Consider the following 22,686-nt stretch of genomic DNA (forward strand, 5'->3'; position numbering starts at 1 on the left):
ATAGGCTAACAGACTGAAAGCAGAGAGTAGTGGTGAACAGTTGTTTGTCAGACTGGAGGGAATTATACAGAGGTGTCCCCTAGGGGTCAGTATTAGGACCACTGCTCTTTTTGATATATATTAATGACCTAGATTTGGATATGGGGCATAATTTTGAAGTTTGCAGATGACACAAAGCTTGGAAAGTAGTAATCAGCGGAAGATAGTAGCAGACTTCAGGAGGACACTGGTGAAAAGGGTAAACACACGATAGGTGAAATTGAATGCAGAATAGTGTGAAGTGATGCATTTTGGGAGGAAAAAATGAAGAGCGGCAATATAAATTAAATGGTACAATTTTAAAGGGGGTGCAGGAACAGAGATATATATGAACAATGATGGACAGGAAAAGACCCTCTGGTCCATCCAGCCTGTCCCACACAATCGCGATACCTTGTGTATCACAATATATACACTCCCCACCCCACACCATGTGATCTCCTGGGAGAGACGAAAAACCAGATTAAAAACCCAGGCCAATTTGGGGGAACAAAACCTGGGAAATTCCTCTCTGACCTCTTTGGCGATCAAAACTAGTCCAGATCATCATTCTGGCACTGATAATTCTATGTATTTAATTGGAACTGTCAACTAGAATACAACCTATTCCTTTTATCATCTTATAAACCTCAATCAGATCACCCCTATGTCTAAGCTTCTCTATAGTAGAGAGACCCGGCTCTTTTAGCCTACCTTGATAACTAAGATGCTTTAAGATGGGAATTAATCTAGTGGCCCTCCTCTGCACCCTTTCCAAAGTCTCAATATCACCCACCACGTGCAGAGACCAAAACTGAACACCGTATTCCAAACGAGGTCAGGCCAAGGTCATGTACAAGAACAAAATAATATGATGCCTTAAAGTCAACTGTCCTATAAATGCACCCCATCATGTTTGCTCTCGCTATCGCTTCACAGCATTGCTCATGAACCTTTAGAGACCTATGCACTAAAACACCCAGATCTCTCTTTCTCCACCTGCTTTAATGCTCTTCCCTGAAGGGTGTACGTATGTTGAACATTTGTCCTGCCCACATGTATAACGTTGCACTTCTCCAAATTAAACATCATTTGCCAGTCACAAGCCCAGTCCCCCAACACATCAAGATCCACCTGAAGCAATCGTGCATCATCCACCGTTCTGACATTCCCACAGATCTTGGTATTATCTGCAAATTTGCAGAGCGTACCCCCAACACCTACATCTAGATCATTAATAAAAATAGTTATGAGCAACAGTCCCAACACCGATCCCTGCGGGACACCAGTGGTGACCGGTCTCCAAACAGATCCAAATCCATCTATAACTACTTTCTGCCTATGTCCTTCCAGCCAGTTCTCAATCCACCTCACTATGTTACCAATAATAACGGAGGCTTCGATCTTGTAGAGAAGCCTCTTGTGCAATACCATGTCGGAAGCTTTTTCAAAGTCTAAGCAGACTATGTCGACTGGGCTTCCCTCATCCACCATATTGGTGACTTCTTCAAAAAATAATCAAATTTGTTAGACATCACCTTTTTTGAAGCCATGTTGGGTGTCCCCATGTTGGGTCTCTCTATCCAAGTAATCATACATGACATCCCTAATGAGTCCTTCAAGCATCTTTCCTAATACTGATATCAAACTATTTGGCCGATAATTATCCAGGTCTGCCCTGTCTCCTTCCTTAAAGATGGAGACTACATTAACCTCTTTCCAGTCTCCTAACCCAAGGAAGGATATACTTGCCTTGGAGGCGGTGCAACGAAAGTTCACAAGATCAATTCCTAGGATGAGGGGATTGTCCTACGAGGAAAGATTGAGTCGATGGGCTTAAGCGCTCTTGAATTTGGAAGAATGAGGTGATCTCATTGAAACTTATAAGATTCTAAGAGGGCTTGACAGAGTAGATGCTGAGAAGATATTTCCCCTGGCTGGAGAGTCTAGAACTAGGGGACATAGTCTCAGGAAAAGGGGTCAGATATTTAGGACTGAGATGAGGAGGAATTTCTTCACTCAGAGTGTCATGAATCTTTGGAATTCTCTACCCCAGAGTGCTGTGGATGCTCAATCGTTGAGAATATTCAAGAGTGAGATCGTTAGATTTTTGGACTCTAAGGGAATTTTTTTTATTTTTTATTATTCGTTCACGGGATGTGGGCGTCGCTGGCAAGGCCGGCATTTATTGCCCATCCCTAATTGCCCTCGAGAAGGTGGTGGTGAGCCGCCTTCTTGAACCGCTGCAGTCCGTGTGGTGATGGTTCTCCCACAGTGCTGTTAGGAAGGGAGTTCCAGGATTTTGACCCAGCGACAATGAAGGAACGGCGATATATTTCCAAGTCGGGATGGTGTGTGACTTGGAGGGGAACCTGCAGGTGGTGTTGTTCCCATGCGCCTGCTGCCCTTGTCCTTCTAGGTGGTAGAGGTCGCGGGTTTGGGAGGTGCTGTCGAAGAAGCCTTGGCGAGTTGCTGCAGTGTATCCTGTGGATGGTGCTCACTGCAGCCACAGTGCGCCGGTGGTGAAGGGAGTGAATGTTTAGGGTGGTGGATGGGGTGCCAATCAAGCGGGCTGCTTTATCTTGGATGGTGTCGAGCTTCTTGAGTGTTGTTGGAGCTGCACTCATCCAGGCAAGTGGAGAGTATTCCATCACACTCCTGACTTGTGCCTTGTAGATGGTGGAAAGGCTTTGGGGAGTCAGGAGGTGAGTCACTCGCCGCACAATACCCAGCCTCTGACCTGCTCTCGTAGCCACAGTATTTATATGGCTGGTCCAGTTAAGTTTCTGGTCAATGGTGACCCCCAGGATGTTGATGGTGGGGGATTCGGCGATGGTAATGCCGTTGAATGTCAAGGGGAGGTGCTTAGACTCTCTCTTGTTGGAGATGGTCATTGCCTGGCACTTATCTGGCGCGAATGTTACTTGCCACTTATCAGCCCAAGCCTGGATGTTGTCCAGGTCTTGCTGCATGCAGGCTCGGACTGCTTCATTATCTGAGGGGCTGCGAATGGAACTGAACACTGTGCAGTCATCAGCGAACATCCCCATTTCTGACCTTATGATGGAGGGAAGGTCATTGATGAAGCAGCTGAAGATGGTTGGGCCTGGGACACTGCCCTGAGGAACTCCTGCAGCAATGCCCTGGGGCTGAGATGATTGGCCTCCAACAATCACTACCATCTTCCTTTGTGCTAGGTATGACTCCAGCCACTGGAGAGTTTTCCCCGATTCCCATTGACTTCAATTTTACTAGGGCTCCTTGGTGCCACACTCGGTCAAATGCTGCCTTGATGTCAAGGGCAGTCACTCTCACCTCACCTCTGGAATTCAATTCTTTTGTCCATGTTTGGACCAAGGCTGTAATGAGGTCTGGAGCCGAGTGGTCCTGGCGGAACCCAAACTGAGCATCGGTGAGCAGGTTATTGGTGAGTAAGTGCCGCTTGATAGGACTGTCGACGACACCTTCCATCACTTTGCTGATGATTGAGAGTAGACTGATGGGGCGGTAATTGGCCGGATTGGATTTGTCCTGCTTTTTGTGGACAGGACATACCTGGGCAATTTTCCACATTGTCGGGTGGATGCCAGTGTGGTAGCTGTACTGGAACAGCTTGGCTAGAGGCGCAGCTAGTTCTTCAGCACTACAGCTGGGATGTTGTCAGGGCCCATAGCCTTTGCTGTATCCAGTGCACTCAGCCGTTTCTTGATATCACGTGGAGTGAATCGAATTGGCCGAAGACTGGCTTCCGTGATGGTGGGGATATCGGGAGGAGGCCGAGATGGATTATCCACTCGGCACTTCTGGCTGAAGATGGTTGCAAACGCTTCAGCCTTGTCTTTTGCACTCACGTGCTGGACTCCGCCATCATTGAGAATGGGGATGTTTGCAGAGCCTCCTCCTCCCGTTAGTTGTTTAATTGTCCACCACCATTCACGACTGGATGTGGCAGGACTGCAGAGCTTTGATCTGATCCGTTGGTTGTGGAATCGCTCAGCTCTGTCTATAGCATGTTGCTTCTGCTGTTTAGCATGCATGTAGTCCTGAGTTGTAGCTTCACCAGGTTGGCACCTCATTTTTAGGTACGCCTGGTGCTGCTCCTGGCATGCTCTTCTGCACTCCTCATTGAACCAGGGTTGATCCCCTGGCTTGTTGGTAATGGTAGAGTGAGGAATATGCCGGGCCATGAGGTTACAGATTGTGCTGGAATACAATTCTGCTGCTGCTGATGGCCCACAGCGCCTCATGGATGCCCAGTTTTGAGCTGCTAGATCTGTTCTGAATCTATCCCATGTAGCACGGTGGTAGTGCCACACAACACGTTGGATGGTGTCCTCAGTGCGAAGACGGGATTTAATCTCCACGAGGACTGTGCGGTGGTCACTCCTACCAATATGGTCATGGACAGATGCATTTGCGACAGGTAGATTGGTGAGGACGAGGTCAAGTAAGTTTTTCCCTCGTGTTGGTTCGCTCACCACCTGCCGCAGGCCCAGTCTGGCAGCTATGTCCTTCAGGACTCGGCCAGCTCGGTCAGTCGTGGTGCTACCGAGCCACCCTCAGTGCTTCCTCCAAGTGGTGTTCAACATGGAGGAGGACTGATTCATCAGCTGAGGGAGGACGGTTGGTGGTAATCAGCAGGAGGTTGCCTTGCCCATGTTTGACCTGATGCCATGAGATTTCATGGGGTCCAGAGTCAATGTTGAGGACTCCCAGGGCCACTCCCTCCTGACTGTATATCACTGTACCGCCACCTCTGGTGGGTCTGTCCTGCCGGTGGGACAGGACATACCCAGGGATGGTGATGGAAGAGTCTGGGACGTTGGCTGAAAGGTATGATTCTGTGAGTATGGCTATGTCAGGCTGTTGCTTGACTAGTCTGTGGGACAGCTCTCCCAATTTTGGCACAAGTCCCCAGATGTTAGTAAGGAGGACCTTGCAGGGTCGACTGGGCTTGGTGTTTTGCCGTTGTCGTGTCCGGTGCCTAGTGGTCCGATGCCGGGTGGTCCGTCCGGTTTTATTCTTATTATAACTTTTCGTAGCGAGATTTTACAACTGAGTGGCTTGCTAGGCCATTTCAGAGGGCAATTAAGAATCAACCACATTGCTGTGGGTCTGGAGTCACATATAGGCCAGACCGGGTAAGGGCGGCAGGCTTCCTTCCCTAAAGGACATTAGTGAACCAGATGGGTTTTTACGACAATCCGGTAGTTTCATGGCCATCATTACTGATACAAGTATTTTAATTCCAGATTTTTATTTAATTAATTGAATTTAATTAATTGAATTTAAATTCGCCAGCTGCCGTGGCAGGATTTGAACTCATGACTCTGGATTTTAGTCCAGGCCTCTGGATTACTAGCCCAGTAACATAACCACTATGCTACCGTACCCGGATATGGGGATCGGGCGGAAAAGTGGAGTTGAGGTCAAAGATCACCCATGATCTTATTGAATGAAGCACCAGGCTTGAGGGGCCGTATGGCCTACTCCTGCTCCTATTTCTTACGCTCTTAAAAGCAACTAAGTTGTGATAAACCTTTATAAACCACTGGTTAGCCTCAGTTAGAGTACTGTGTCCAATTCTGGGCACTACACTTCAGGAAGGATGTCAAGGCCTTGGAGAAGGTGCAAAGGAGATTTACTAGAATGGTATTAGGGATGAGGGACTTCAGTTATGTGGAGAGACTACAGAAGCTGGGATTGTTCTCCTTACAGCAAAGAAGGTTAAGGAGAAATTTAATAAAGGTGTTCAAAATTATGAGGGGTTTTGATAGATAGGGAAAAACTGTTTCCACTGGCAGGAGGGTCAGCAACCAGAGGACATAGATTTAAGATAATTGGGAAAAAACCCAGGGGGAAATTAGATTATTTTTAGGCAGCAAGTTGTAACAATCTGGAATGCACTAACAAAGGGTGGTGGAAGCAGATTCAATAGTAACTTTCACAAAGGAATTGGATATAGACTTGAAAAGGAGAAACTTGCAGGGGTATGGGAAAAGAGCAGGCAAGTGGGACTAATTGGATAGCTCTTTCAAAGAGCCAGCAGAGGCAAAATGGGCCAAATGGCTTCCTTCTGTGCTGTGTGATTCTACGGCACATCGTTTCAGTGCGTTGAAGGGAGTTCAGACAAGCCACTTTAGTTATAGTTATAGTTATAAAAAGCATCAAAGAAAGGCTGTCAATATGGACTTGCTCTTGCTGAGCACAGCATGCTGGATTCTGCTGTTTCATCAAATCCAAGACTTTTGTACTGGTCACGGACTCCCTTTATGAACCTCCAATATGTTCTGTGGGAATTTTCTTATCCTGATGCGAAGGTACACCTTGCTTCAATTGTTAAGAAAAGATTGATTTGATAACATTACTTTAGAATGGAAGGGTCAAAAGCCTCCAGGTTTAGACAGATCAAAAGCATATTAAATTTGTTTGGTCCATAAAGAGACCATTAAGTAAAACCTTGTGTTTTCCTGCCTTGAGAGCGCCTTCCTTTTGCTGCAGCTTTTCCAACTTTCAGGCCAATGATTCCCTGTCAAAAGCATTTGTTCATTGCCCCAATAAAGTTATTCCCTTGATCTTCAAGCAATAACAATGTATAAAGAATCCTTCCTAGAAAGAGTTCTTCACAATCTAAACTACATGAGGAGTTCCCAGTTGTTTGCAGATATGGCTTCCCCCACAACCAATCCTGTAATCATGAGGGGGATGAGAGAAGATAACACCATTTCATTTCTGGAGCACAGGGGCGTGTGCAGGTGAACTTTGCTTTTTGAGGGCCCTCACGGTCTTACCTAATTGGCTGTTGGAGTAAAAACACAAGAATTTTTATGAATGGAATAGGAACATTTGGCCCTTTTTGATTGAAGTAAAGACCACCCAACTGCTTGACATATCCCTCAACCCCTACTGCTATTCACTTCAACAACCTTCCCTGATAACTTGTACAACTAGGCTAGCAGCCTTGATGCAAACAAAAATATTCCAATTGGCTTTGTACTCCTAACTTACATTTCCAGCTAACTTTCTGAGCCATTCCCAACTCCTAATATCTTAAACAACTGTGGCTGCTCATCTCTGTACACTTTCAAAGGCAAGTAGGACTCAACAGCCTGCCTCTAAAGTAGTCAAAAAGTCAGGTTAAACGGCAAGAGCTATTTCTTGAAGCGATAGTCCCTTAAGTGGATTAAATTGCTGAGGGAGGATGATTATTAAGCATTTTAGGGATTTGTGGATTAGTTAAATTTGCCTCGTGGTGTGTCAAAGGTAACCAAGGTCTCCTGAAACTTGCTTAATTGCTTCATGGTGCATGGGAGGATTGTCTCCCCCCTGCCCTAGTTCTCCTTGAATTATTCACAGTATTTTTCCTCTCATCTCTAGTGAATAGAGTGAGAATTGATGGACCTGACTATCTCTTCCAATTCTGCAAACTTGTTCCATATGCTCCTTACACAAAAGATGCCAATTTGAAAGACTGGTGGTCACTTTAGCATATCAGATCCTATAAGCTTTAAATGCTTGATGACTGTGAAATTGGGAGAAAGGCCACACCTAATTAAAGGCATAAAATTGATCAAGCCTTGAAGTGAAATGCCCTATTTCAGAGTGAGCATTACTGTATCCAATTGAAAACTACCAAACAGTTGCAGTGACAGCATGCCACCAAAATCTGCCTTTCTACTCCTCAGATCAGACATTAAGATGGTTATAGAGCTATCTAAATGTTTGAAGTACATCAATAACAATTTTAAAACAAACTACATTTCAGTTCATAAAGACTGCAACAAGGCAAAATATAATTATGTTGGATACACAGTAATTATGTGCAACATGTGCTTGCAGCACTTACTATGCCTTGAATTTTTCATTAAGCTTTTTGCTTAGCTCACTATTTCTCATTCTTTCCCTATTTGTTTCTACTGATTCTTCAGATTCATACTGATATGTTTGACTCATAACAGCAATTTCTTTCTCAAACAAATCTTCAAAATCACTCCCATCCTCTATTCTTTGATCAAATTTGCTGATTTTCAAATGTCCCTCATGATACCAAATCTCATGCACAATTGGGAAAGTCAATCTCAAGTATAGAAGGATCACTGTTACATTGTCTTTATTATATTTTCAAATCACCACACAGTTCATATGTTAGTGGCTCACTGCACCTGAACACTAAGCAGTTAGATAGTGATAGAAATAAATGTATATACACACATACAATAAACACACTCACCCTTTTCTAAGATATGCTAAAGCACAGTTTGGTTTCAGCTCAAGGGCTTTGCTGGCATCTTCAACAGCCTCTATAAAACAAGAGAGACAATTTTTACATTAAGTTAAAAGCTGTCTTTTATTTTAGGATCTTACTTCATCTAGTAACCCCCGCCCATTTACTAAAAGCAATTTCACTAATATGCAATTTAGCTACTGGGGGATAAGAAATGGCACTTAAATGGAAAATGGTGCTCTATTTGAAGTACTGCCTTTGGATATTACCTATTCATTTTGTTTTGGTAATAGCCTTTATAAAATTCCTATATTTTCAAGAGTTCCTCATAGCAGCCCTCATTACATCCATTTGGTGTTTTAAAATGTGAGGCGGGTGCATTGTAATGACGTCAAAAACTCAAATGTTGCCCAATGTGCAGCGCAATCTGGCTTTTAATCAGACTGACCAAAGACTTCATTAAGATCAGCAGGAACATTCTATTTTTTTTGAATAACTATTCAAGGTTACTAAAAAAAACAAGTACACAGTACCTCACAAGCAACAGATGGACTGCTGTAATCACCCTGACAGATAGCACCACAGCACTTCCTCCTGGATTTAATACAATCAGATTTTACTGGATAGAATGAGTGAATCTCTAGTTGCATTGCCCACAAAAAATGACAAGCCAAGTAGACAAAAGAAATGCCACCTTCCCACCAAAAGCAGTACATGTTGGAAATAGCAAGTTTATTAAGCTACCAAATGCCAACTGTATACCCGAAAGACTGGCATTATGGAAGCAGGTGTAGGAGCTCAGAGGCTAAAAAAGAGCCCCAGCAGCAGCAAGCAGTGGACAAAACAACAGAAAAGCCAAAACTTCCAGTCGAACAAAATATCCAGATGATATCCATTCAGGCACCCACTCAAGGGGGTGCAGGAAGTCCTGAAAGCAAAATCTTGGGTCCCACAGGGTGGAGGAGGAGCAACAGGAGCAGCATGGAGAATTGATCTGAGATAAACTTGCCAGATTATGAAAAGCCCGAACCAGAAACAGTCAGAAAAGTTTTTTTAAAAGTAAACCATGGCAAGTAAAGCATTTTAGCAGGCAATCAGAGGCTGCAGGAAGCCCTGGAGGAAGGAAAACAGGTCCTGAGAGTGGTGACAGGAACAGCCAGCAGAATCGAGTTCAGAGAGAAATACACTCAGAAAAGTTCAAAGAATTATTCATTTGTGCATAGAAATGGAGGAAAATAGAGCAAGGAGAAAAGAAAACGGTGAGTAGTTGTTCCAAATTTACTGATATCAGAGAGGAAAGTTAAGAATGTTGGCAGGGTCCTTGAACTGCGAGTCCATCTGAATAGTGATGCATTCAGTATAGGCATCGGCAGCTTCGGGAGTTAATGAAGGTCCATGAAGTAGAATTCCAAACTGCAGGCGTGACTGTGTAATAGCTGGCTTTATAATGGAAAATTCCTATTGAGGCACTAACTAGAGGCACAAAAAATGGTGATGCCCAAATAAGCAGAATGCAAAATACATAGCAAATTTAATATCCTAATTGATTTGTATGAAACAAGTCATAATACAAAAAGGCAAAAAACTGGGAATAAGTGCTTTCCATCTAAAGCACATGCAACAACTTGCATTTATATAGCACCTTTAACATAGTAAAACATCCCAAGGCGCTTCACAGGAGCAATTTTCAAACAAAATTTGACACCGAGCCACATAAGGAGATATTAGGACAAGTGACCAAAAGCTTGGTCAAAGAGGTGGGTTTTAACGAGGAGAGGCAGAGAGGTTTAGGGAAGAAATTCCAGAGCTTAGGGCCTAGGCAGCTGAACGCACGACCGCCAATGGTTGAGCAATTAAAATCGGGGATACGAAGAGGCCAGAATTGGAGGAGCGCAGAGATCTGAGGGTTGTAGGGCTGGAGAAGGTTACAGAGATAGGGAGGGGCGAGGCCATGGAGGGATTTGAAAACAAGGATGAGAATTTTCAAATCGAGGCGTTCCCGGACTGGGAGCCAATGTAGATCAGTGAGCACAGGGGTGATGGGTGACTGGGACTAGTTATATCGCCATAGAATCTAGTAATATTCTAAAATTAAAGCAACGACCACAAGTCACACATCCGATAGCCCCACATTATGATTTTAGATAATAAATTTGGGTCTCAACTTCATCTTTGATGACTTGAGGTGAAGGAGAAATTTGTCTCTCCTTCCCTATCCATGTTTTCAAGATGGTATGCTTCAAAGAAACAGAATACAAAGAAACAAAATTATTAGACTATTGTGAGGAGAAATAAGAAACTATCACTCATTTTAATTTTATGTTGGATTACTACAAACACTAAAAAAACTAATCTTGTTTGTTAGCTAGTCAAATAACTATTTCTGAAACAATCAAGATGTCAGTTGCCACATTAGAAAACAACCAAAGGCAGCAAAATGTACCATTTTCTGTTTTTCATAGAATTATAGAATACAGGAGGCCATATGGCCCAACTTGCCTGTGCCAGTTCTTTCAAGAGCTATCCAATTAGTCCCACTCACCTACTCTTTCCACATAGCCCTGCAAATTTTTCCATTTTAAGTATATATCCAATTCCCTTTTGAAAGTTACTACTCAGTCTACTTCCACCACCCTTTCAGGTAATGCATTCCAGATCATGGTGCGTAGAAAAATTTCTCCTCATCTTCCCCCTGGCTTTTTTGCAATGATCTTAAATCTCTGTCTTCTGGTTACTGACCCTCCTGCCAGTGGAAACAGTTTCTCCCTACCAACTATTAAAACCCCTCTATTACATCTCCCCTTAACCTTCTCTGCTCTAAGGAAAACAATCCCAGCTTCTCTAGTCTCTCCACATAACTGAAGTCCCTCATCCCTGGTACCATTCTGGTAAATCTCCTCTGCACCCTCTCCAAAGCCTTGACATCCTTCCTAAAGTGTGGTGTCCAGCTTTGGACACAATACTCTAGCTGAGGTCTAACTAATGATTTATAAAGGTTTAGCATAACTTCCTTGCTTTTGTGCTCTATTTATAAAGCCAAGAAACCCATATGCTTTTTTAAGTTTTATCAACTTGTCCTGCCACATTCCAAGATTTGTGTATGCCAACCCCCAGGTCCCTCTACTCCTGCACCCCCTTCAAAATTGGATCATTTAGTTTTTATTGCCTCTCCTCATTTTTCCTTCCAAAATGCATCACTTCACAGCATTAAGTTTCATCTGCCATGTGTCTGCCCATTTCACCAGCCTGCCTATATCCTCCTGAAAAGTCTGCTACTATCCTTCTCACTGTTTACTACATTTCCAAGCTTTGAAATTACGCTGCCTATAATATAAAATCAAAAAGAGTAGTGGTCCCAATACAGGTCCTTGGGGACACCACTGTATTCTTCCATTCAGTGTGAAAAACAACCGTTCAATGCTACTCTCTGCTTTCTGTCTCACAGCCAATTTCGTATCCACACTGCCTCTGCCCCTTTAAACGCATGGGCTTCAATTTTGCTAACAAGTCTATTACGTGGCACTTCATCAAACGTCTTTTTGAAGTCCATATACATATCAACTGCACTACCTCCATCAACCCACACCGTTATCACATCGAAGAAGTCAACCAAGTTTGTCAGAAACGGTCTGTCTTTAATAACTCCGTGTTGGCTGTCATTTAAGTGACTATTAATTTGTCGCGGATTATGGTCTCTAGAAGTTTTCCCACCACCAATGTTATGGTAACTGGCCAGTCAGCAGTTGTTTTTGATCGCATGCAGAGAACATTAAGGGGCCAATTTTCCTCTGTTTGCACCAGAGGAAAGCAAAACACAGGAAAGGAAGAGGCAGGCTCCCACAATATCAAGTCTCTATCTACTTCACATTGCCCTAGATTTCTAGGGCTTCCACAGAAGCGGGGAGGAGCCCCTATCCCTCCAATAGGCATAGGCCAAGGGCAACCATGTTAATGAAGCAGGAGGGGGCATTCCTGGGCCTGCCACTTGATTTTCCACTCTGATCACCAGTGGTGCACCAAGTAGAAATAGTCCTTAAACCTTGCGTTCACTAACCTCACCAATTGGAGAGTCAGATCATTTAGTTTTCCAGTGCAAACAGAGAACGTAAGGTAAGTGCAAATTTTTTTGAAATGTTTTTTTTCTCTGCCGACAATCCAAAGTGAGGACAGTCATCATCTTTGCGATACTGTTAAACTCACCTTTGTAATTCTGAAGCAATACATGTGCATAGGCTCTTTGGCAGTAATATTCTGCTACATTCAAATCCTGTCCCACTGCTGCAGTCAGCTCCTGGAAGTACAACAATGGTGGTTCATAGTGCAGCTTAGCAATGCTACTGAAACAAAACTACCATGAACTCAATTCTAAAATAAACCATTCCAAGTTTAGCTAATAAACAAAAGTTAATAAAAACATACACACACAAAACTGTAGATTCAGAAAAGACTAATAATTGGTCATGTTCTTTCTGATAAGGATTATAGCTAAGCTTTATCTCCCTTTTACCAAGATAGCATTATGCACAACTTAATAGTTTTGCCATTACAGTAGCAGTGTTGCTTGTGAGGATATAAGGTTACAATAGGTACTGCATACAACACATCCAAGTTTCCAGGAACACTTTTAGTGCTAAAAGACATGAAACAAAGCTTTTTAAAATGTAAGGCACAGAGCAGATTTTTAATTTGCAAACCCTTCATCGCGATTTATAATTGCACGTCCACGTTTTCACCGAAAAAATTTGGAGAGTTACCTTTAATGGCGGCTCACCACCACTTTCTCAAGGGCAATTAGGGATGGTCAAATAGGGACGCCCACATCCCATGAACGAATCATAAAAAATCCAAGCTGATACTTCAGTACAGTACTAAGGGAGTGCTGCACTTTCGGAGGTGCTGTCTTTCGGAGACGTTAAATCGAGGCTCCGTCTGCCCTCTCAGGTCAAAGTAAAAGAGTAAAAGATCCCATGACACTATTTCAAAGACGAGCAGAAGAGCTCTCCCTGTGTGCTGGCCAACATTTATTGCTCAACCAACACCTTAAACAGACTATTTGGTCATCATTACATTGCTGTTTGTGGGACAATGCTGAGTGCAAATTGGCTTCCACGTTTCGTACAACAGTGACTACACTTCAAAAGTACTTCATTGACTTTAAAGGCTTTGGCGCGTCCTGAAGTCGTGAAAGGCGCTATATAAATGCAAAATCCTTTCTTAACAATGTTTAGAACCGCACAACTACATGGGACTCTCACTGCCTGTACCTGCAAGTAATGTGAAACTTGTATTATAACACATACCATGCATCAATTCACATCTTTGGAAAGCATGGTACGTGTTACAATACAAGTCGTGCATGTTCTTGCACAGAATAAATATATTAAGATATCTAACTATATAAATGCAAGTTCTTTCTTTAGAATGGGAGCTGAATTTCCAGCAGGGAGGATGGTAATGCGGGGATAGATTTAAAATAATTGGCAAAGGAACCAGAGGGGAGATGAGAAGAAGTGCACCTCCTAAAAGGTTGGCGGAAGCAGATTCAATAGCATTCAAAAGGGAATTGGAGATATGCTGGAAAAGGAAAAATTTGCAGGCCTATGGGAAAGAGCAAAGAAATAGCACATTCAGTAGCATTACCATCGCCAAGTTCCCCACTATCAACATCCTGGGGATTGCCATTGACCAGAAACTCAACTGGACCAGCCACATAACAGCTGTAGCCACCAGAGGTGGTCAGATGATGGGTATTCTGCTCTGAGTGACTCACCTCCTGGATCCCCAAAGGCTCTCCACCACCTACAAGGCACAAGTCAGGAGTGTGATGGCATACTCTCCATTAGCCTGGATGTGTGCAGCTCCAACTATACCCAAGAAGCTCGATACCATCCAGGACAAAGCAGTCCGCTTGATCAGCACGGCATCCCATCCACTTCCTTCACCACTGGTACAACGTAGCTGCAGTGTGTGCTATCTACAGGATGCACAGCGGCAACTCACCACCGCTTCTTTGGCAGCACCTCCTAAAACCCCCCCGACCTCCATCACCTTGATGGACAAGGGCAGCAGGTGCATGGGAACACCATCACCTTCAAGTTCCCCTCAAAGTCACACGCCATCCTGACTTGGACACACAATCGCTGTTCCTTGATCATCGCTGGGTCAAAATTCCTAACAGCATTGTGGGAGTATCTTCATCACACGGACTGCAGAGGTTCAAGGCGGCGGCTCACCACCATCTTCTCAGGGGCAACTAGGGATGGGCAATAAATGCCAGCCTTGCCAGCAATACTCACATCCCGAGAATGAATAGAAAAAATTGGACAGCTCTTTCGAAGAGCCGGCACAGGCTCCTTCTGTACAACAAGCTTCTATAAAATGGGTCAGTGTATTTTGGTACAATTATGCCCTACCCTCTAACTCTGCCTCGTCTCCACACGTGCAAAGCCCAGGAGAGGTGGACGTGTGTACAGCCAACTCTCACCATTTTAAAAATTGACGGCCCCGCGCATTTAAAGGGGTGGCGCTGGCGACCTGACGCCTCAACTCACCTCCAGAGCTTTCTCTGGACTCTCTGCTACGGATTCATCCGTAAAGACTCTGCCAAAACAAAAAAAAAACGACAAAAGAGGAGCAGTTATTAGCAGCACTACTGGGCACACGCTTAACACCATGAGGGAGCCAAACCGCCAAACTCACCGTTCCGCCGCCATCTTGCTCCTGCTGGCGACTCTGCTTTAGAAACTTCTCGAGAAAGAACCTCGGAGCCTGGCAACGCACCGCTGCCAAAGAGTCGCCGTAACAGCGCAAGAGGGAAGTGCCGCGCACGCGCGAGGACAGGGTAAGAGTCCCGCTAGCGAGGCGGCGGCCATCTTTGTAAAGGTGGATTCGGCACGGAACGATCGCAAACGTTTTCGGAGCAAAGTTATGTGGTTTTTCAATCCACAGAGAGCGAGATTCGAAGTGAATGAACGGGCTTCAATCATTATTGCTCGCTAAAACAGGGCTCCAGGAAGAGATTTGGGGGAGTGGTAGGGATACGTTGGCGCCAACGAGCTGCATTGGGGTCAAGAGTTGACATGGCTGTTTCTGGTTCGGAGGACCAACAGGTGCACAGGTTGCCTTTTAAGAAGATGTCCAAGGTAACCCGAAATTAATTTATATCGTTTTCTTCTCAGCGGGTGTTGGTCAGCGTCTTCTGAGAAGTTTCAATTGAGTATTCAGGGAGCGTCCCAAGCCTCCTCCAGCTGAAAGACGCATCAATTAACTGAGCTTAAAGCAGCAGAGTTTGTGGGAGAAAGCTATGCTTAAACTGTGCAGTACACTTGTCAAACCACACCTTGGGCGCCATCGTCAACTTTGGCCAGTGAGATACAAGGGAGACATTCAAGCTCTGAAGGTAGTGCAGAGAAAAGTTAGGAGCCACATTTCGAAATCCCTTTGCCCTGCTACCTTGAAGGGTTGCAAATACATTTATAGATCAAGCCTTCAAAAGATCTACAAAGCAGACCATTGAGATGCAGCACAAAATGAGTAGGATTGATTAGCAGTTATGTCAAGAGTGCAGGAACAAGGCTCATTTTCACCCCATTTAAGGTTCCAGTTGTATCTCCATTGTCGTGGAGTCTCCGGTAATTAAAGATCAATCTCACTGCTGCAAGCAACCCAAGAGAAAAATCATAGGGGCATTAAAAACTGTTTTTTTTTCATTTTCTTTGAACACTTTTGTTTATTAGTTATAAAAATATTGGAGATGGGGGGAAAAATGCTTGCAGTTATATAGCGCCTTTCACAACCTGAGGACATCCCAAAGTGCTTTACAGCCAACGAAGTACCTTTGAAGTGTAGTCACTGTTGTAATGTAGAAAAACATAGCAGCCAATTTGTGCACAGCAAGTTCCCACAAACAGCAATGAGATAACGACCAGATAATCTGTTTTAGTGATATTGGCTGAGGGATAAATATTGGCTAGGACACCGGGGAGATCTCCCCAGCTCATCTTTAAATAGTGCCGTGGGATCTTTTACGTCCACCTGAAAGGGCACCTGACTTGATATCTCATCCGAAAGTCGGCACCTCTGACAGTGCAGCACTCCCTTAGTCCTGCAATGAAATGTCGGCCTAGATTATGTGCTCAATTCACTGGAGTGGGACTTGAACACACAACCTTCTGACTCAGAGGCATGATACCAACTGAGCCAAGGCTAACACCTTGTCAGGAGCAGAAGGTAATACTCAAAAATTATGTTGCTTAAGTCAAGTAAGATGACTCATTGTGGGGAAGAATAGCATGTTCATTATTTTGTTAGTATTATGACAATCTGGGGCAGTCTCGCTATCCACAAACTCCCACATATTAAAGTCCCAATACACAGCTTGTACTGCCATTTCTACTTTTAACTTATTTATGATGTGGAGATGCCGGTGATGGACTGGGGTGGACAAATGTAAGGAATCTTACAACACCAGGTTATAGTCCAACAATTTTATTTTAAAATCACAAGCTTTCGGAGATTATCTCCTTCGTCAGGTGAGTGGACGAAGGAGATAATCTCCAAAAGCTTGTGATTTTAAAATAAAACTGTTGGACTATAACCTGGTGTTGTAAGATTCCTTATATTAATTTATTTAATCAGTAGTTTATTTCTAGGACTACTATAATCACTTGAGATCTAGATTATATTTAGTAATTGGATTTAGCTTGATTTCAAAATAATTAGTAATTACTTAGTCTTTTTTAAAAAATTTATTTTTTATTTAAGTTTTAAAAGTTGATAGATTAGCTTATTAGCTGTCCCTGGGTTTAAATCGCTTAGCACCTCCTTCTCCCTCTGCACCTAATTCCCACACTCAACAAATTCTCAGTCGAAAGTCCTCACTCTGTTAGCAATTCACTTGAATTGTAATGATTAAATTCAGCACATCTGATCATAACTGCTGATCTTTATGTTCACTTAACTGTGAAATAAAACAGCCTATTGATTCATATCATCCCTCGTATCCCCAAGTTTTTGCTCAGTCCACCTTCAGAGAGATTGACAAAGTACACATGCAAAAGACATGAATATCTGGTCAGGTTACAAGAGGGCAGCATCGTTACACCCCCAAATCACATGATCGTACCAGTAGATATAGGCTACTGTGGTCAACTCCCATAAAAGTAGCCATACTCATATGTGAGTTGTGTTTTACTAATGTAGACATCTTATGCCATTGTGACAAACTTCTGTTAAATCTTTTTAAGTGGATCCAACGTTTGCCTGTAACTCTTCAATATATTTGTGAATGGAGGTGACAGAGAAACATTGTCTTCATGTGAAATGGTTAACAGCTTTATTTTTGGGATAACATGGAGCAGAGTTCCACCTCTGCATCTCATAATCATATAATACCAAATTGCTGAAACATAAAATGTGCGGGGTTTTTATACTCATTAAACTCTTTGAAGACATGCAGTATTTGATGCAATTTGTTAATATACAACATCTGAGCTTGAGCACAGAGGTTGGTAAAGAAGTGAACCTCCAATTGTGTGAATTGCTAACAGAGTGGAGACTTTCAATTGGGAATTTGGTGAGTGTGGGAATTCACTGGTAAGTAGTAATTGTGTTTTATTTTTATCAAATTGAAATTTAATTTAGGTTAAACTTAGTTTAATAACTTTAAAAACCTGCTAGTCAGTGCTACAAGTCATTGGCGGTTAATAGTGAACAATCAGCTGAAGGTAGATTCCTGACTAGCGTTTAGTTATTATGGCTGGAAGTTGACTAACCAATTGTGACTAGGGGGTGTCAGAAAGGTGTGTAGTACAAGGATCTTTGCAAAAGTACAGAACTTGGTAAAGACAGAGAGTAAACCTCTAATGGAGTGAATTTCTAACAGAGTGAGAACTTTCAACTGAGAATTTGTTGAGTGTGGGAATTAGGTGCAGAGGGAGAAGGAGGTGCTAAGCGATTTAAACCCAGGGACAGCTAATAAGCCAATCTATCAACTTTTAAAACTTAAATAAAACTTAAAGACTAAGTAATTACTAATTATTTTGAAATCAAGCTAAATCCATTTACTATATATAATCTAGATCTCAAGTGATTATAGTAGTCCTAGAAATGAACTACTGATTAAATAAATTAAAACTAGAAATGGCAGTACAACCTGTGTGTTGGGACTTTAATATGTGGGAGTTTGTGAATAGCGAGACTGCCCCAAATTGCCACATCTGCAGTAAATGTCTCTGACTTGAGACTCTGGCTCAGAATCTTTGAACTGGAGTGTGAATTAGTGACACTGTGACACATAAGGAAGGGGGAAGTAGAGTAGGAGTTCCACAGACACTGGTCCTATCCAACAGGTACGAGGTACTTGATACCTGTGAGGATAAGGATGAAGGCTTTAGGGAGGATGCCCAGAATGCTAACCATGGTACCGTGGAGCATGAGGCAGTCCAAGGGCAGGAGTGGTGGGAGGAGAGGATCAGAATGGAAAGGTTGTAGTCATAGGGGATTCAAAATCAAGGGATAGATAGTGTCCTCTGCAGTAGCGACCGAGGGTCCAGGAGGGTGTGTTGCCTATCTGGCGCAAGGTAAAATCTCGGGGCAACTGGAGAGGAACTTGGAAACGAAGGGGAAGGATCCAGTTGTCGTGGTCCATGTCAGCACCAATGACATAAGGAAGGAGGAGGAGGTCCTGCTAAGGGAATATCAGAAGCTAGGAATTAAATTAAAATGCAGGACCTCACGGGTGGTAATCTCAGGATTACTATCTGAGCCACATGCTAATTGGCATAGGGATAGGTAGATCAGAAAGGTGAATATGTGGCTGAAAGACTGGTGTAGGAAGGAGGGGTTCCATTTCATGGGACACTGGCACCAGTACTGGGACAGGAAGGAGCTGTACCACTGGGACAGGCTCCACCTGAACCAGAATGGGACCAAAGTCCTAGTGGAAAGGATAAATAGGGCAGTGGATAAGGCTTTAAACTAGCAAGATAGGGGGGAGGGATCTGATAGTGTTAGATTATGCAGGTATGTGTGTAATAAATATCAAAGAATTGTTTTATATCACTGTATATATCATAACCTGTAACCATAGGCTGTATAAATCATAAGCCTGCAACTGGTGCTGTCCCTTAAGAGACTTGCAGGCACCAGCATATTAATGAGGGTACATTAAGTCATCCCCTCCTAACAGGGTGGGATGTCCTGCCATTGTCTCATGTCGTTAACAACATCAACATATTGATGAGGGAACATTAAGCCATCTCCTCTTGATGAGGGTAAGGGCTTTGCCACTGTCCCAGCAAGTTGTTGATGTCAGCCTGGTGCCAGCAAGTGAGATCGTTTTGTCAAGCTGATGGACTACTGTCTGTCTCACTAACTGAGCTGGGAATGGGTGGTTAGCTAACCACATGACTTCCTGCTGAACAGTGTATAAAGATCACAGTTCAACCAAGTATCTTTGTCATGGATCCCTCAAGAAGCAGCAGACGAGTTGTTAAGGCGGACGGAGTGGCAGGAGCCCAATGCTCGTGTAGAAAGAAGGAACAAGTCTGCAAAAGGCAGGATCCAAGAGGTTGGGGGCTGTGAGGATCGCCAGAGGCCAAGGCATGAGCCCGACCCAGAGTGGAAGCGGGTAATATACCTCCAGTTTCCATCCTGTAAACTGCTGCTTGAATGCTGTATATTAAACTGTTGTTCATAATAAAATACATGCCACCATAACCAATTGGGGTCGACTCAAATCTTTCGGAACTGGGAAGTGAGTAGCGAAGCAAGGGCTCCCTAAGACCGTATATATATTACCAATAGTAATAATAACAAAAGCTTAAAGATAAAAGAAACATGAGATGAGTGTAAAGGTCAGACCAGGGTAAGGAATAAAGATAACACAAATGGTCATGGAACAAATACAGTTATAAAACAGAAGTATAAAGGGACTGTTAAAAAATAAAGTAAAAGGGATAACTGTTAAAGATGAATTAAACTGCCTATACAGCAATGTACACAGCTTCCATAATAAAATGGGGGAACTGGAGGCAATAATCCGTAGTGAGGTACCAGATGTAGTAGGAATAACTGAAACATAGCTACATAAAGCACAAGACTGGCAACCAAAATATTGCAGGCTATAACATAATCAGAAAGGATAGGGAAAGGGGTGGAGTAGATGTACTAGTTAGAGATAACATAATGGCAGTAGAAAAAAGGGACATAACTAACAGAAGGATAGAAACAGAATCCATGTGGATTGAAATAAAAGATGAGAAGGGATCAATCACGCTAATAGGGGTATACTACAGACCACCTGATAGTGGAAAGGAGGTGGAGGAAGAAATATGTAAGCAAATACGAGATGAGTAAAGGACATAGAATAATAATCATGGGAGATTTTAACTATCCCCAAATAAACTGGCAAGAAGAGGTAGGTAAAGTGGTGCAGGAAATGGAGTATTTACAATTTGTGCAGGACTCCTTTATACAGTATGTAAAAAGACCAACAAGAGAGGATGCACTCTAATAATAAGAAATGAACCAGTACAGATGAGAAGTAAATGTAGGGAAACATCTAGGCAATAGTGATCATAATATAATAAGATTTAAGATCAAGATTGAGAAGGACATAAGTAATACATAGACCAAAGTAATATATTGGAAAAAAGCTGATTTTCAGGGGATGAGAATGGAAATAGGGAAAATAAACTGGAAACATTTACTGACAAAGAAATAGAACAGCAGTGGGAAACATTTAAAATGGTGATCAAGAGAGTTCAGGAGAAATATATCCCACTAAAAAGCAAGAACAAACTAGGCAGTAATGATACACTATGGATGAGAAAAGAAATAAGGGCAACAATTGAAACTAAAGAAAAAGGCATACACTAAATACATAGACAACAAAGGAGAGGATGACAAAAGGGAATACGAAAGGTTAGGAAAGAAGTTTTAAAAAAAAAATTAGGAAGGCAAAGAGAAACTACGAAATTAAATTATCAAGGAATATAAAAAGAAATAGTAAGGTATTCTACAGATACACAAATAATAAACGAAAGACCAGGACAGGGCCACTAAGTGATACACACGATAAACTCAAAGGTAATGGCAGAAATATTAAATAATTACATTGCCTTAGTATTTACCAGGGAGACTAACATGGTGAGCATAACATTAGAAGAAGAGATCAAAAAAGATATAAGACATTTAAGATAGAAACGACGTAGGTAATTGATAAACTAATCAAACTTAGAGAAGATAAAACACCTGGTCCAGAGGGATTTATTTCTGGGGATAGGCTGTCAACCAATATCTATTATAAGCCCACCAACTCCCATAGCTATCTTGATTACACTTCTTCCCACTCAGCTTCCTGTAAGGACTCTATTCCCTTCTCCCAGTTTCTCCGTCTCCGTCGCATCTGTTCTGACGATACCACCTTCCGCACCAGTGCTTCCTTTTTCCTCAACCGAGGATTCCCCTGCACCGTAGTTGACAGGGCCCTCGACCGTGACGGTCCTATTTCCCCCACTTCTGCCCTCACCCCTTCCATTCCCTCCCAGAACATTGATAGGGTCCCCTTTGTCCTCGCCTTCCACCCACCAACCTCCACATTCAACGTATCATCTTCCGCCACCTCCAGCACGATCCCACCACCAATCACATCTTCCCCTCTCCTCCCCATGGCACCTTCCCGTGCGAGCGCAGGAGATGCAACACCTGCCCCTTCACCTCCTCCCTTCGCAACGTCCAGGGCCCCAAACAATCCTAGCAGGTGAAACAGCAGTTTACTTGTACTTTCAATTTAGTATACTGTATCCGCTACACTGGGGAGACCAAATGCAGACTGGGTGATCGCTTTGCTGAACACCTCCACTCTGTCTGCAAGCGTGACCCTGACCTACCGGTCGCTTGTCATTTTAATTCCCCCTCCTCTCTGTCCCCAGCCTCTTACACTGTTCCAATAAAGCTCAATGTAAGCTCGAGGAACAGCACCTCATCTTTCGCTTAGGCACTTTACAACCTTCCAGACTCAACATTGATTTCAATAACTTCAGATCATAACCACTGCTCCCATTTTTTCAGTCAGCTAGTGCTGGTAACGGTTCCGCTGCTGCCATTTACAGCTACTCCTGATCAATCTTTTGTTTCTTAACCTGTCCCATTACCATCTTCCTTGCCTTGCACCATCATCCATTTTGTCATTTAATCACTCCTGCCCTCTACCCTATCACAGACCTTCCCTTTTGTTCTTTCGTCCTCTCCCCTCCCTCCCTCCCCCCCTTTCCCTGGTTCTGTACTTGCTCAAAAACTTTAACTCTTTTAACATCTTCCAGTTCTGACAAAAGGTCTTCGACCTGAAACGTTAACTCTGTTTCTTTCTCCACAGATGTGGCTATAAATATAAGATAGTCACTAATAAATCTAATGGGAAATTCAGGGGAAACATCTTTACC

At 43.1% G+C, this 22,686-nt stretch overlaps 1 protein-coding gene across 2 annotated transcripts in view; it reads right to left on the reverse strand.

Annotated features, from left to right (window-relative positions):
• The window catches only part of sugt1 (SGT1 homolog, MIS12 kinetochore complex assembly cochaperone), a 154,619-nt gene extending 139,593 nt beyond the window's left edge, over positions 1-15,026 (reverse strand). The window contains exons 1-4 of one of the 2 annotated variants that reach the window (XM_067986443.1): positions 14,942-15,026; positions 14,794-14,842; positions 12,443-12,533; positions 8,249-8,318 (exon numbers count right to left, since the gene is read on the reverse strand). In XM_067986443.1, the coding sequence (XP_067842544.1) occupies positions 8,249-8,318; positions 12,443-12,533; positions 14,794-14,842; positions 14,942-14,955 (224 nt within the window). In that variant the 5' untranslated portion in view covers positions 14,956-15,026. The remainder of the gene's footprint in view (positions 1-8,248; positions 8,319-12,442; positions 12,534-14,793; positions 14,843-14,941) is intronic. The other variant, XM_067986442.1, reaches the window with a different exon arrangement.
• Positions 15,027-22,686: the final 7,660 nt, after the last annotated feature.

The sequence above is a fragment of the Heptranchias perlo genome, chromosome 6 (assembly GCF_035084215.1).
Source record: "Heptranchias perlo isolate sHepPer1 chromosome 6, sHepPer1.hap1, whole genome shotgun sequence".
Classification (NCBI taxonomy): Eukaryota; Metazoa; Chordata; class Chondrichthyes; order Hexanchiformes; family Hexanchidae; genus Heptranchias; species Heptranchias perlo.